The 13,653-nt window shown below is 38.0% G+C and overlaps 1 protein-coding gene across 2 annotated transcripts in view; it reads right to left on the bottom strand.

Annotated features, from left to right (window-relative positions):
- Positions 1-1,745: 1,745 nt before the first annotated feature.
- cntn1b (contactin 1b) overlaps positions 1,746-13,653 on the bottom strand; it is a 15,532-nt gene continuing 3,624 nt past the window's right edge. For both annotated transcript variants that reach the window (XM_015045626.1, XM_015045627.1), the window contains exons 2-24: positions 9,897-10,034; positions 9,755-9,790; positions 9,553-9,679; positions 9,299-9,480; positions 9,071-9,166; positions 8,747-8,959; positions 8,559-8,658; positions 8,068-8,252; positions 7,858-7,982; positions 7,633-7,750; positions 7,388-7,538; positions 7,177-7,304; positions 6,228-6,400; positions 5,980-6,103; positions 5,726-5,893; positions 5,451-5,600; positions 5,292-5,362; positions 4,953-5,205; positions 4,697-4,818; positions 3,740-3,929; positions 3,534-3,655; positions 3,273-3,429; positions 1,746-3,185 (exon numbers count right to left, since the gene is read on the bottom strand). In XM_015045626.1, the coding sequence (XP_014901112.1) occupies positions 3,109-3,185; positions 3,273-3,429; positions 3,534-3,655; positions 3,740-3,929; positions 4,697-4,818; positions 4,953-5,205; positions 5,292-5,362; positions 5,451-5,600; positions 5,726-5,893; positions 5,980-6,103; positions 6,228-6,400; positions 7,177-7,304; positions 7,388-7,538; positions 7,633-7,750; positions 7,858-7,982; positions 8,068-8,252; positions 8,559-8,658; positions 8,747-8,959; positions 9,071-9,166; positions 9,299-9,480; positions 9,553-9,679; positions 9,755-9,790; positions 9,897-9,951 (3,123 nt within the window). In that variant the 5' untranslated portion in view covers positions 9,952-10,034 and the 3' untranslated portion in view covers positions 1,746-3,108. The remainder of the gene's footprint in view (positions 3,186-3,272; positions 3,430-3,533; positions 3,656-3,739; positions 3,930-4,696; positions 4,819-4,952; positions 5,206-5,291; positions 5,363-5,450; positions 5,601-5,725; positions 5,894-5,979; positions 6,104-6,227; positions 6,401-7,176; positions 7,305-7,387; positions 7,539-7,632; positions 7,751-7,857; positions 7,983-8,067; positions 8,253-8,558; positions 8,659-8,746; positions 8,960-9,070; positions 9,167-9,298; positions 9,481-9,552; positions 9,680-9,754; positions 9,791-9,896; positions 10,035-13,653) is intronic.

Below are 13,653 nucleotides of genomic sequence, written 5' to 3'. Positions count from 1 at the left end.
TTTACTTCACCATTTAATTCTAGGCTTTATGAGATTTTTATTTTATTTTATTGAAAATTCAAATTCATACATCTTCAAATACTCAACACTAAATGTAGCATTTTTATACATTTTGCTGAACTGCACAATTAGGTGATTTTTTTTTAAACCTATCTGTAAACATATTCCAGTCTTTACTGGTTTCCTCAGCCTCTCTTACAATATCTTACCACAACTCACCTGTGTGTTGTTCAGCTAATTAGTGCTGAGCTGCTTTCTCCTTCTTAGTCTAAATTTTGAGTACTCAACTCCAGTTCTGAAGAGCTACTGTAATACAACTTTTACACGCATCCCTTCTCCTACACACCTGTATCAAATGGCTAATTTCCCTCAATAGCAGTCAATCAGCTCTGCAAACGGGCTGGAAACAGGCCATTTATTTGATTCAGGTGGTGTGGGGGCAGAGGCACCGCCAGGAATCTTGGGCCCCATGACTAAAGTGTGCTAAAGGAAGATTTTCTAAAGATTGTTTGAATTTCTGTGAGTAATAAATAAATTGTTTTTGTTGTGTAGTTGTAAAAAGAGTAGAGAGACAGGAAAAATCATCCACATAGGCTGAACACAGTGTTGCTCACCTTTTTCACTGGGACAGGGAGGAGGGGTTATGCTGGTATCTGGGTTAAAGCTGCTGCTGACTGACTCATCTGTTGTTAAATGTGGTAAGAGGTACAGGTACAAGTTACATAGATGAATATGCTGTTAAATTATTTCCTTCATTCATTATATGCTAGTGAAATGGAGGCAAACAGTAGCCTGTAGCTAAGCTAACTATGCTAAATGGTTGACAATCTCGCACAGTCTACCCACTTCTCTTGGAGAAAAACTGGGCTATAAATTGACACTCTTGTCTTTTTTTTTCTCTCTCTCCTTTTGAAAACCTGATTTTATTATTTTTCTTGGCAGCACAGTAACCGCCACAGTCGTTCTCGTCTTCTACTGACTGCTGCTGAACACGGTCACTGTCAAGCGAGCAAAGCAGGAACGAACCATTTCATGAAGATTCCGGGGGTGTTCAGTGCAAATATGGATGTATGTTTTGTGGTCTGGGAGTGGTAACATTTAATTTTTACTGCTAAAATAATTTTAAAAAACACTCTATGATTAATTTTGTAATTAACAGGGACCCCATTATTTTTTTCTATTTCTATAAGGAAATAAAATTGTGGGATGGAGTTACCCACACATAAGCTGTGCTCTACTAAATAAAAAAAAGTAGTAGAAGAAGAAGCGTCCTCTTCTTAGAAGTTGAAATGTTTTATTTTGTTGCTAGGCATGGGTGGGTTACTAGTATAATGCATACAGAGGTTTTCAAGAGTCACACTTTCAAAACTCTGAAAATTGTTTGCTGGGCCATTTTATACAATTTTATTTTATTTATTTTTTTATTATTATTATTTTTTTTTAAGAATTGCTTAGGAAGAATTTTGAACACACATCGCCAATACCATACACCACTAATTTCAGACTTTCACACTTTATATCAGATACTTTAATTATAGTTTGTGTTAACTATACATCATGTTTTTCCATTTTTGTTGGGGTGTCTATAGGTCACAATAAAAGTTAGATTCTGTGCAGAAACATTTGAAAAATACCACCTAAGTTAGGTTGTGCTTATATCATTTTGCTAGAATACATGTTGATTTAAAGTTTTAAAATAAAGTAAAATCAACATATATTTTGGAGAGTTTTATTGTTTGTTTGGGTTTTTTTATCAAGGTTATCATACAGATAAAGTCTTAAACCAATTATTTCATGGTTTGTGGGTGAGATTGCAGAAATTGTATTGAAATGTGTTTTCTGAGATTCCACATGTTAATGTGCTGATGTGCTAATGTGCTGAAACTCAAACCTGACATCGTGAGCACAGAAGATCATAAAATAATATCAAGACAGTTGAAATCTGTTTAATAGTTTTCCAGCTTTACATAAAGGAAAGTGGCATTACGATACATATATAGCTCCCTGTCCGTGGCCTTAATGTTGTAATATGTACCAAAAAAAAACTGCTGGGTTTATGCTGTTTGGACAGAAAGCATTAAACACTTTGTCAAATATTGTGACCCAAAAGTTGGGTTGCAGAGAGAGGGAAGCTTGTTATTCTTCTCAGTCCACCATTTTGAACACCTACAAAGACCTGATCAGACCTCAGTGAACCAGAAATGAAAAAGTTGAAAATGATGCTGTATAATAATGTTAACGTCACGTTTTCCCTATGTACGTGTGGCTTTTCTGTTGGAATTCTGGCCTCACACTAACCCCTAAAACTTTTCCATATTCAATGCAGTACTCTGTTAGAAAAGCATGCCAAATTAGGTTGTTTGTATCCCAGCAGTTTTTAAAATATATCAACAATACCAGCATGGATTGTGTTCCACTTGTGAATAACTCAGACCACATACCACCCTGCAGCTGAATTTTTTTCAACAAAGGCAAATAAATAAATAAAATACACATGTATAAAAGTTGATTGTGTTTTATAAAAAGCAAAACAAATTAATCATATCAATTTGTACATAAAAATCTTTGTTTTCTAACGTCAGTGATTGTTCTTGTAATCTACAAATGGTTCTTAATGTTTTGAGTGCAAGCTCCATTTCAACATTTAAAAATAAATAAATAAATAAATAAATAAATAAATAAACTAAGTAAAAAGATCACAAGAACAAGTGTTTTTTGTGCAGCGTAGTGGCCTTTCTATACATTTATTTCATTCTAAATAGTGTTTTAAATATAGGCTCCAGGAGCTGTCATTTGTCTTTATTTACCATGAAAAGCGTCTCTGCGTTTTAAACATTTTTGATCTTGTGTTTCCAAAAAAATCCAGGGAAAATTCTCACTTTTTCCTTTTAGACATCATGCTGTTTTTGTACAGTACATGGTCCAGAATAAGTGACGACAACCCATTTCAATTTGGGAATCAAACATTTCCAGTGTATTGTCACAAAAAACAGATACTAGTTACTGAACTACCATGTGAAGATTTCTCATGACAACTCATGACAAGGTCCTATTCTTATTTGCTTTCCAAAGTCCATTATATACAATGTATTTTCTTCACTCTTAAATTTACAAACCTGTAATACACAGCGCCAGCAGCAACAAGGATAAGAAACTGATTGTGGGTGTGGTCAGAGATGCTTTACCTGAAAAAAAAAAAAAAACATAAAAAAAGTTAATAATAAAAACAACTAGAAGTTTATTTAATAACCCACTATTATCTTAATTCTTACCCTTAATACTTATCATCCTGACTGGGCCATCTCCCCCTTCATAGCGACCACGAACCATCAGTTCATAGTCACCAAGCTGAGGCATTGGGAAGTCCATAAAGTGCCAGCCAGTGATGTAGACCTTCCCGTAGATGTACCCTGTCTTTCTAAACATGACCTGACAAAGGAATAAAACCCCAGTAGACTGTAAAAAAATCCTATCAGCTTTAAAACCTGAATGCGTTCTTACTATAGAGAAGAAACAACACTAACTGCACCCACCTTGTAGTACAGGGGGAAAGAAACATTCCCAAACCAGTCATACTGGATGTGATCCCACCACACGTACAACCATTGTCCGGTCCAGGTGACGTAGCGCCACATTCTGGGAGGCTCAGAGGGTGCTGCGGAGAAACAGTTTACATATTTTAAAAGTATTTTAAAAGCATTATTACAGATCTGATTGTCCGTTTTCATGTCGCTCTTACGTGGCCTCTTTGTGAACATCTCACAGTGTTCGCCGGGAGGTCCAAAACCTGCTCCGTTGAACGCCCGGACCTCGATGAGGTAGTGCGAATCTGGCAGCATGTTCTCCAGCCGGGTCTGATTGACTGTAGCTGGAACGAATATGCGATTTGCCCCCGGTTCTGGATCGTCATACTTTCTCCAGTATTTGATCTATGTAGTAGGATACATTTTTGTAAGTCTTGTGTTTTTTTAGTGATTAGCATGGTAGGCATATGTAGTAACTTGGGAAATAGTGACAAAGTGAAGATGGATACAAATTTGGATTCAAGTGTGTATGATAGTGTTGTCAACATAGGCTGACATTGATGTAAAGGGCAAAGAAACGGCTAGAAAAACAAATTCATTTGAGTTTCCATTTATTTTATCACATCCTATATGAAAAAAGCAAATATGGCTACACTTATTGAAAAAAAAAGATGATCATGAGACTGAAACTACTGCAGTACATTTTCTTCATATACTGCAGTATAAATAATTAAGTTTTTGGAAAATAGTGTGGAAGCAAAATCTACAGAAAAAGATCTTGTACAGTAACTTTAATCTACATCTGTGATTTGAAAAAAAAAAAAAAAAAAAAAAAAAAACTGTCAAGATTTTTAATAAAATTTCCATACCTACATGACATCTCATGATAAGGCATTTATTTGAATAAACTCCATGTAAAGCAGTATAAACTCAAAGATTTCTTTTCAAGAGTTGTATAGGTTTGTACCTCGAAGGTCTTGTTCACAGACCATCAAATTCATACTGAACATTTTGACCTTCTATCATTAATTCATTAATTATAGTCTTTTTTCCGTTATGTAAGGTTGAAAATTTGACTGTTGACACTATTTTTAAAACAAATTCAAGCATTTCTTGACATTTCTTGACATTAAGCTGATCTAGTTTAAAAAAGGAGAGGAAAACCTCCATACCTGGTATCCCTCAATGTACTGCTGCAGTCCAGTTCCAGTATCAACCACAGGCAGCCACCAAACCACAGCTTCAGTGGAAGACACGGGCCTGGCGTAGACATCTGTGGGAGCTTCTATTGGGACTGGGTGACAAGAAAAAAAAAAAACACATATATATTTGAATTTACAAAACTTCTAAAATTATACTGTGCACCAGAAATTGAGATTAAATGTGATTAGAAACTGATAAGGCGTATATCTAAAACCAAATTCTCACCATCTCTTGGATAATAGATGACCTTGGTGAGGCTGTACGGTCCATCTCCTTTAACATTGAATGACTTTATCTTCACCTGGAACTCTCGCACCAGGAAGTCCTCTTCGGTCGGAATGAAGTAGGAGTCTATGTGAACGTGTCGTCTCGTCTCAGGGTCCGAGATGGTTACATAAAACCAGTCGTAGGCATTGTGAGGCTTTAACGCAACGATGTACCCAAATTTCTTCCCATAGAAATACCAGGGCTGAACAGGCTGACGATTGCCAAATAAAAAGGAAATCAATGTACATTAGAAACTTAGAGGAGGCATGAATTTAACTCGTGAGTTTGGAAGCTTACGGTCCACGTGATGACAATCTCGCCATTTCTACCTCCATATCCTGCCACGTCTGTGGGAGAAACGACTGGAGCTGCACAAAAAAAGCGGCCTTTTGTTAGCTTTTCCTAAAAATCTGCCATATGGCACAATCATAAATAAACAATTGTCAATGTACTTACGGGCATCCCATGTTTTGATCTTAAGCGAAGGTATACTGGCCTCCCCGGATCCGTACTCATTGGTGGCGATGATCCTAAACTGGTACTCCATCCAAGGGTATAAATCTGTGATGTCTGCTTTCTCCAGAGTCCCATCGAGAAAACTTGGAGCTGAGGGACGCAATTAAGGGCTGCTTAAAATTTGACTGAACTACAGCTTATACTGGAATTGCGTTCATTGCTGTTGGCCGTCTTTGGAGCAAGATGGCCCTCTGCTGGCCTAAATCAGGACTCACATGTGCTGGCATTCCTCCAGTCGTCTTCATTCAGAGCCCAGAAGTGTCTGGTCTGAACAGTGTAGTACAGGATGGGGCTGTTGTGCTCAGCTGGTTTGGACCACAAAAGTTTCACCCAGGTGTCGCCGATCTCCTCGATCCGGAGCACACCGGGAGGCCCGGGAACACCTGGAGGTTTCACGTGCAATCGATTTAAAACACTAGTGCAAACGACAGATGGTGGTCTCGGTTATTATTTTCATGCACTGAATTACCTACGACTTTCAGGTCAGCATAAGCGGTGTCGTCATCCACCACGGTTTGAGCGGTGCAGGTGTAGCGACCTTCGTGCCAAATCTGTGCATTTTTTATCCTCAAGTCACCGACTCCATCTTCACTCTGATCAACACAAAAAGTAACGGATCTCGGGAAATTTCCAACTGTGAAACATGTTTTCAGTAATTACATGCAAATTCTCAAAAACTAAAACGCTTTTCAAGGTTAAAAAAAAATGTTGACTTACCATTACTCGCTCATAGTGTTGCCACTCGGCATTGAAGTCAATGACTCTGAAGTCAATGGCCCAGATAAAAGTGATGTCCAGCATGGGGTCGTGTGAAGCAGCGCAGTGAAGAATCACCTCGTCTCCAACTCTAACCTCGGAGTCTTCAGGCGCTACAGTTATACTTGTTGCTTCTGAGAATAAAAAAAAATAATAATAATCTTAAGTTGGACAACAATAAGGAATTACAATATTGTAAGTGAGCGTAAACATATCTTATATCTTTTGCCTTTTTCATATTACATTAAATATTTATTTTCAGTTTAATGCTAGGACTCATCATGTTTTTACCAAAAATCTTCTTGTTTGTAGTAATTCCTCGGAAGAGAATTATGCTCACTGCAACATATTTATCCTTCATTATACATAGCAGTGGGCAATGATGAATTTTACCAAGTATTTATTCTTTCTTTTATACCAGACACAACTGAAAGTGTGTGTTTTCTAATAGCTCAAACATATCCCTGGTTTTGGGGTATTAACACACTTCTGATTAACTTAAATAGCAAGAATTTAAGTGGTTAAATTCTTTCCCGATTTTTCCATGAATTAATAAATTTACATAAAAAAACTCTAAAGGACTTTAAAACCTTAAAAAAAAATCTGACATAAAATCACAAATTTCAACTTTTTTAGACAACAGAATTGGAGACAGTAAGCCAACATAACATTTTTTATAAAACAAGTCAAATTTTGACAGGCAGTTAACATGTTGATGTTAAACTCACTTTAAATAATTTCATTTTAACCATCTGCAAAACAAAAGAAAGACCTTAAAAAAGTTCTGACTAAAGTTATTCTAAGTTCTATGTTTTTGATTAAAAACTAGTTAGCTTTAAAGGCAATAACTGTACTAAAAAACGACAAAAAGCAGAGATCTGGGTGAATGAATGCTGCTACTATGATAGACCTGTGATGGTAAGATATCCTGAACTCTCGGCCTTCCCTCTGTCGTTCTCGGCGAAGCAGGTGTAAAGGCCTTCGTCATTTTTGGTGGCGTTGCGGATCTCCAGGCTCCCATCGAACATGACAGAAACACTGCAAGCAAGCAGAATCAAGTCAGTTCATTAGAAAGTTGTTTGTGACTTTTCTGTTTCACAGAAGAAATTGCTTCTGCTGACCGTGAACTGTTGAAGAGGACCTCTTTGCCCTTTGTCCAGGTGAATCGAGGTTTCGGAGCGGCTCTCGGCTTACACTCTATTACCACGCGTCTGTCTCTGGCTCCAAGAAGATACTTCTTTACTGGGTTGAGCTCGAATGTTGGAGCCCAGGCTGGTGGGAGATGATAGGTGGGGATTTAAGTTTGAAGAACCGTCTTACAAAAATAAAAAAAAAAGGATTCCTTCCTTCGCCCCCAAGAGCTTACCAACAACTCGCAGCTCAGCATTGGCATATTTGATGCCCCAGTAGTTTTCAGCAATGCACTGGTACATCCCAGAGTCATCAAAAGTTAGACTGGAAAACTTCAGCTCGCCTTTGCCATACTAGAGGAACCACATGCAAGAGAGGAGTGCAGTTTTGTGTTTAACGACAAAACTTCAGATTGCACAAATTCTTTAAGAAAAAGCTTACAAAGAGATTTTTTTTTTACCATATATCCATCTTTGTACCAACGGATGAAAGGGAAAGGTTTTCCTGAAGCCACACAGCGCATTGTGTGTTCCGATCCAATGTCCACTTGAGTGTTGTTGATCGTTTCCGCCCATTCAGGTGCAGCTACATGAAGATAACAAGTATTATTATTATTATTACTATTATTACTATTTCATACAAAAAAAGGTAAACATTTAACCTGTCTTACATTCCACATAAAGCCAGTTTTTATGCCAGTCCTTTCCTTTGGTGTTGATGGCTTCGCATTCGTATGATCCAACGTCTTCATACTGAACATTGTACAGATGCAGCACAGCGCCTGATTCGCTGATCTCATGATTTGCAGGGAGGTCAGTGGCGTCCACCTTCCTCCACACAATATGTGGGATGGGACTGAGTGAGCATGGCGATAAACAAAGACAGGAACTCAATACTTAGAGAACAGTATTCACTTTTATTGCATTGCAAACGCATTTACAGCATTTAACTTTCTTTACTACAAAAATAATTTTTGCAACATTTTTAGTGGTTTTAGAGCATGTGTTTTTCAAAAACTATAGCTACGGCTCTACAGACTAGATTACGGCCTTCCACAGCTCAGTGTTTTGTGTCTTTGTGTCCAGCCTGAATTTATTTGCAAGTGCTCTGCTAATTTTTATCATGTTACAAAAGCCTACCAAGAAAGCTTTAAAAACATACTTTCCAAGAGCAAAGCACTCCAATGTAATATTTGAGGCCAGCATTGCAGTGGTGTCTGGAAACTTGACCCTAATGTCAGCTGGGTACTTTCTCTCCTCACCTGGGCAAAAAACCAACAAAACTGACAAATATAAATGACGCTAAACATTAAACTTTTTTATTTAAGCCTGCCACAGATTACGACTAACCGTCTTCTGGCGGTAAAGGGATGAGAGGGATGAACTTGGAGTAGACGCTCTTTCCTATGATGGGACTGGAGACAAAGCAGGAGTAGTTTCCAGCATCCTGAGCTTCAACCTTTGCGATGTACAAGTTCCCCGTCTTCTGGGAGACGAACCGACGGCGGTCTGTGGGCAGGAATACTGGGAACTCATTGAAGATCCAACGATAGCTTACTTCCTCTGAAAATAAAAACATAGACGAGAGGGTAAGGTGAAATTTGAACATCTAAACACAAGTGTTAAACAATTACAAATCCTAATTGTTTTGACCGATGAAGAGTGCATACATACGTGGCCAGGCTTTTGGTGGGACACACAGCAGAACTGCTCCCTGGCCTTCTTTGACATACACTGGTTCCCTCTCTTCATCAGGAAACTCTTCAATATCTACATGAGAAAATAAAAAACAAAAAAAATAATAATGATGAAATCTTGAAGCTTCGGATTGGTTTTTACCAATCTTTCAAAGCCAAGTTAGTGTCATAGATTATTAGTTATATAATTTATGCCTGTGCTCACATCCAAACTTGATTCGGGCCTCCTTGCTGAGAACAGTGCCGTAGATATTACGGGCCACACACGTGTACGTCCCAGCGTGTTTCTTCTGGATCGGGTTAGTGATAACCAGGTTTCCTCCAACTAGGCTGTAGTGTTCATCGGGTTGTTCCATCAGCTTGATCTCCCAGTTATCCCGGCGCCACCTGTGCAGGAAAATACCACGCCTGTGGCGTTGCGAACCAGAGATACCGTGCACAAAGAAATGTCCTCCTTACCTGTACGTAGCTGGAGGATTTGCACGGGCCCTGCAGTTCATGGAGATCCTCTTATCAGGTGAGTCATCGGTGTAGACCACATCCATAGGCTCTTCTTCAAAAATGGGACCATAACCAGTAGCGTCCTCTAAGACAATATAAGAAAATATGTTAGTTTGTGTTTTAAAAGCTCACTAAATAAGCCTTGGTGTTTTAAACTCACCTCCATATATTCTGGGTTCACCAAACAAGACCGCCACTAGTCAGGAAGAAACATAGAAACATTGTCATGAGCCCCAACGATAAGAATGCATTGAGTTCACACTTGACTGCAATCTATTCTACCAATGTATTTTTAGTCTTACATGTGACGGACACAGAGGAGAAGAGGCCCAGCAGCAATAAAGGTGTGGAAGCCATGATGGTTCAGCCAGGAGAGTCCGATGGAGGGAAAGTCGGGAGCACGGAAGGAGGAGGATGGACAGGGCATGAACTGGAGTGGGCTGAGAGAGACCAAAACAGAAGACGTTTGCATTCACTTGAGCATGTCATCTAAAGAAATGGGATTTTGTCCAGAGAGGAAGGTACAGTGAATATTCAGTTTGATCCCCCTGACTGGTGACTGGCTATTTGACATCTTAAATCAGATCCGTTTTGAGTCAGTAAATGCATCATACCTAAGGGCTACGAGGTGTGAAAGACGTTACAAGGGGATGAAGAATCAAATGTATTTCTATTTCTTTCTTGTAAGAAAGAAAAATATTAATAAAGAGGAAGAAATTGAATTCAGACTGCGCAGAGGTGTACAAAGGTTTTTTCATTCGTATTGGCCATTAAATGTCTGAGGTTTGTTCATGTTTTATAAGGAACAAGACTGTAAGCAGATAACAGTGAGGCAGAATAATTTTTTTTGATAATTTCCAGCATTCATTCTCTGTGTATTATGTAACATGTTGGATTTGGAAATTTCAGCAGCCTTCTACATATTTAAGGTTTCTGTGGGAAAGACAGATTTAGCAATAAAAGTTGCTCTCTTTACACAAGATACTAAGACTAAATTTGAATTTGGACTTGTTTTGTCTTTGTTTTAAAATAATAGTAAGGCCTTTTTTTTGCAGTAACTAATCTCTTACACACAAGACATTGCCTCATGTCTAAGTGTAAGTATTTAATGACTGCATTATAGCAGGAACACTGGGGAAAATGTTTAGATCATTTTTTTCTTGTCAAGAAAAATTTTTCAATTTTTCCTGTCAAATTGAACAAAAAATCAGAAATCATCGACAGAATTCTGAATATTAAATCTCTAATTTTGTCCCATTGTGGTTGACTGTTTAATCAGCATATATGAACCTGGACATGTGAAAGTAGGGCGATATGTGAGACTTTACAGAACAAAAATGCTCCAAGCTGACCTATCTATCTGCAATCCTCCTAACAAATATGAACGATTAAGGACGTCAGTGACTCAGCAGAAAAAAAAAAAAAAAAGGAAAAAGAGAAATCCTTGCCTAAATCGTAACAAAAATTCCCCATAAGAGCAAAACAGAAAGAATCTCTGCAGTATGCAGTGTGTCTTGCTGTGTAATTGCACAGTAAGGAAGAATCAGACAGGCTGAGTTAGAGGTTTAAGATTAAAACAGATACAGAGGGGAGCTGCTATATATAGCAGAATGCAGAGAGTACTGGGAGAGGGCTCAACCTTCTGTGTGCAGACACAAAACATTATGCTGGAAAATTACACAACTAAATACACAAACATTTTCTCTTGAAGAAAATTCTGATTGAAACGTATATTAAATCGAGTAAGTTATTTTTTTGTTGTTGTTTTTTTGTCTGCCAGATAATTGCCAACAAGAGAGGTTTTGGGCTCTTCTGTGTAAAACTCCAAATTCTTGCTTGGATGATTAAGCATTTCATATAAAATGAAAACATAGCAAGGATGGGAACAGATACACGTTGCGTGCACCATGTGTAGAAGGACACATGGTGACCCTGTACAGTGCCTGTATAAAAGTATGTGCCTTCTTAGGACTTGTGTGTGTGTGTGTGTTTTTTTTTTGTCACATTCAGACCATCAGATAAATTAGAATATCAGACAATGTACAGAAGATGTAGTTTTCAAATAATTTAAGTGAAAACAGCAATAAATCAGCTTAGGTCAACGTGAAAAAGTAATGGCCACCGAAACCTAAAAACTATAAGTGCAGATAACTGACAACAAGTTCTACTCTTATCTCATTACTCAAAATACTTTCGCAAAAGTCTTGGTGATCTTCACAATGTTGTTTGGTAAATGTGAGTGTTTGCTAACCTTGGCAATCTCCCATGAATGCAAGATTTTCTTTAATCTATAAATATTGCCGTGGACCGCTGTGGCACTGTGAGATGGTGCACCTTTTGCTAGCACAAAATTTCCCTCCACTTATAACATCCCATTTTTATGCCTGGTTACAGAAATTACATTTATTTTGAGGTGCGCTAATAACCCTCCTATTAAAATTTTAACTTATCTAAATGCACCTGTAATTCTTAAAATCAGAATCGGCTAAAATCAGCATCAACAGGTTAAAACGTTACAAAAATTAGACATCTTAAATGGTCCATCAAATTTTGATCTGTGCACCTCCAATTTAGATCTCCAGAATAAGAGCAAAAATCCTGTTTAAGGAAAAGCAAAAAAAGCGTGAATTTCTGTCTAAGAGATCATCATGCAGAGATCAAACACCAGGCGTGTTAAAATTTTGGACAATGTCATTCTTAGTTAGCAACCACAAATAACTACGAATGAGAAACAACACTGACATAATGTTAATAAAGCTCTTTACCAAGAAGAGCCATAGTTTAGAGGGGAGACCGCAGCTCTGGGTCCGGAGGCAGTTCTGATGACTCAACACTAACATTGCTACAGCACACAGCACTCAGCTGCATGTGTTGTGCCACTGCAAGTCAATATGCCCTCTGTCGATCTTCAGGACAGAGAGATAGCATGAAACAGCAATGTCTCTTCTATCAGATCTCCTAAATGCAAAAACATTTAAATGTCTTTTTATGGCTTATCTATCATCCCATTCTAGATCTATCTGATGATTTTTTTTAGAGAGTGTTTTCATGCTTTTCCCTCTATTGATAATCCCTTCACAGATCCTCTTTGGATTTCCTGCCATGAAATTTAGGTCACACGTACTAAGCCAAGCCTACTGTTTCAGCCACTGGCTGAACGGTGATGTCTGCTGTGGCTTTGTGGATTCAGAGAATCGCAGTCAGAACAATCTCTGAATTTATATATATATATAAAAAAAGAGATCATCTTCTTTAATCCTATATGTATAAATCCTGATTTAAATGTAGGATTTGGATATTAAAAAACCCTAAAAAAAATAATATACTAACCACATTGTGTCAAATGCTGAAGAACTTCCAGGACACGGTCTGGGTTTTCCTGTCACAAGCAAATGGTTTCTACCAATATGCTGAGAAATCACAGACTTTAACTGCTGAATTTCACAAAGAAAAGTTTTTATAAAGCTTACTCAAAAGAAATATCAACTATTTCTACCTTGTGTGCATGATGACGAGGCAGAAGAATCAGATCAATATCTGATCAAATGTTACTATTTGTAAACACTATGGCAGTCATTAAAAAATTGGCCAGTGCTTTAAACAAAAAGTTACCCTCTCTTTATTATTTTGGTCCCAATTCAGAAAAAAAAAAAACATTTTAGGAAATGATTAAATATCTTCTGTCATATGTTTTTTTTTCCATCTTACTTGATCTACAAAAGGAGCTTCTGTGCATGAAAGTAAAACTATTTACAAGGATTTTTACATAAAGTAGTAAAATGATCACATGCAGCATAACATAAGTGGGCAATTCTAAAGCGAGAGGTTGCATTTGTATATAAATACTGGGGGAGTGGCCATTTAATCCTTTGATGCAGCTCCCTTCGCCCTTGCACCCTCTGCCACTTTCACCTTGCGTCTCCTCCCTACCTTTACTTTCTAGCTGTTGTGTGTTTATTGAGAAGTCTACGACTCCGACTACAGAATGACTAATTCCCCCCCCCCCCCCCCCCCCCAATCCGCCCCAACTCGCTTCCCCCCCGCCCCCCCCCTGCCCCA

The sequence above is a fragment of the Poecilia latipinna genome, unplaced genomic scaffold, assembly GCF_001443285.1.
Source record: "Poecilia latipinna isolate Pla-1442-1.1 unplaced genomic scaffold, P_latipinna-1.0 Scaffold735, whole genome shotgun sequence".
NCBI lineage: Eukaryota > Metazoa > Chordata > Actinopteri > Cyprinodontiformes > Poeciliidae > Poecilia > Poecilia latipinna.
Note: the sequence above shows the minus strand (reverse complement) of the source record. Positions and strands in the feature narration are given on the sequence as shown.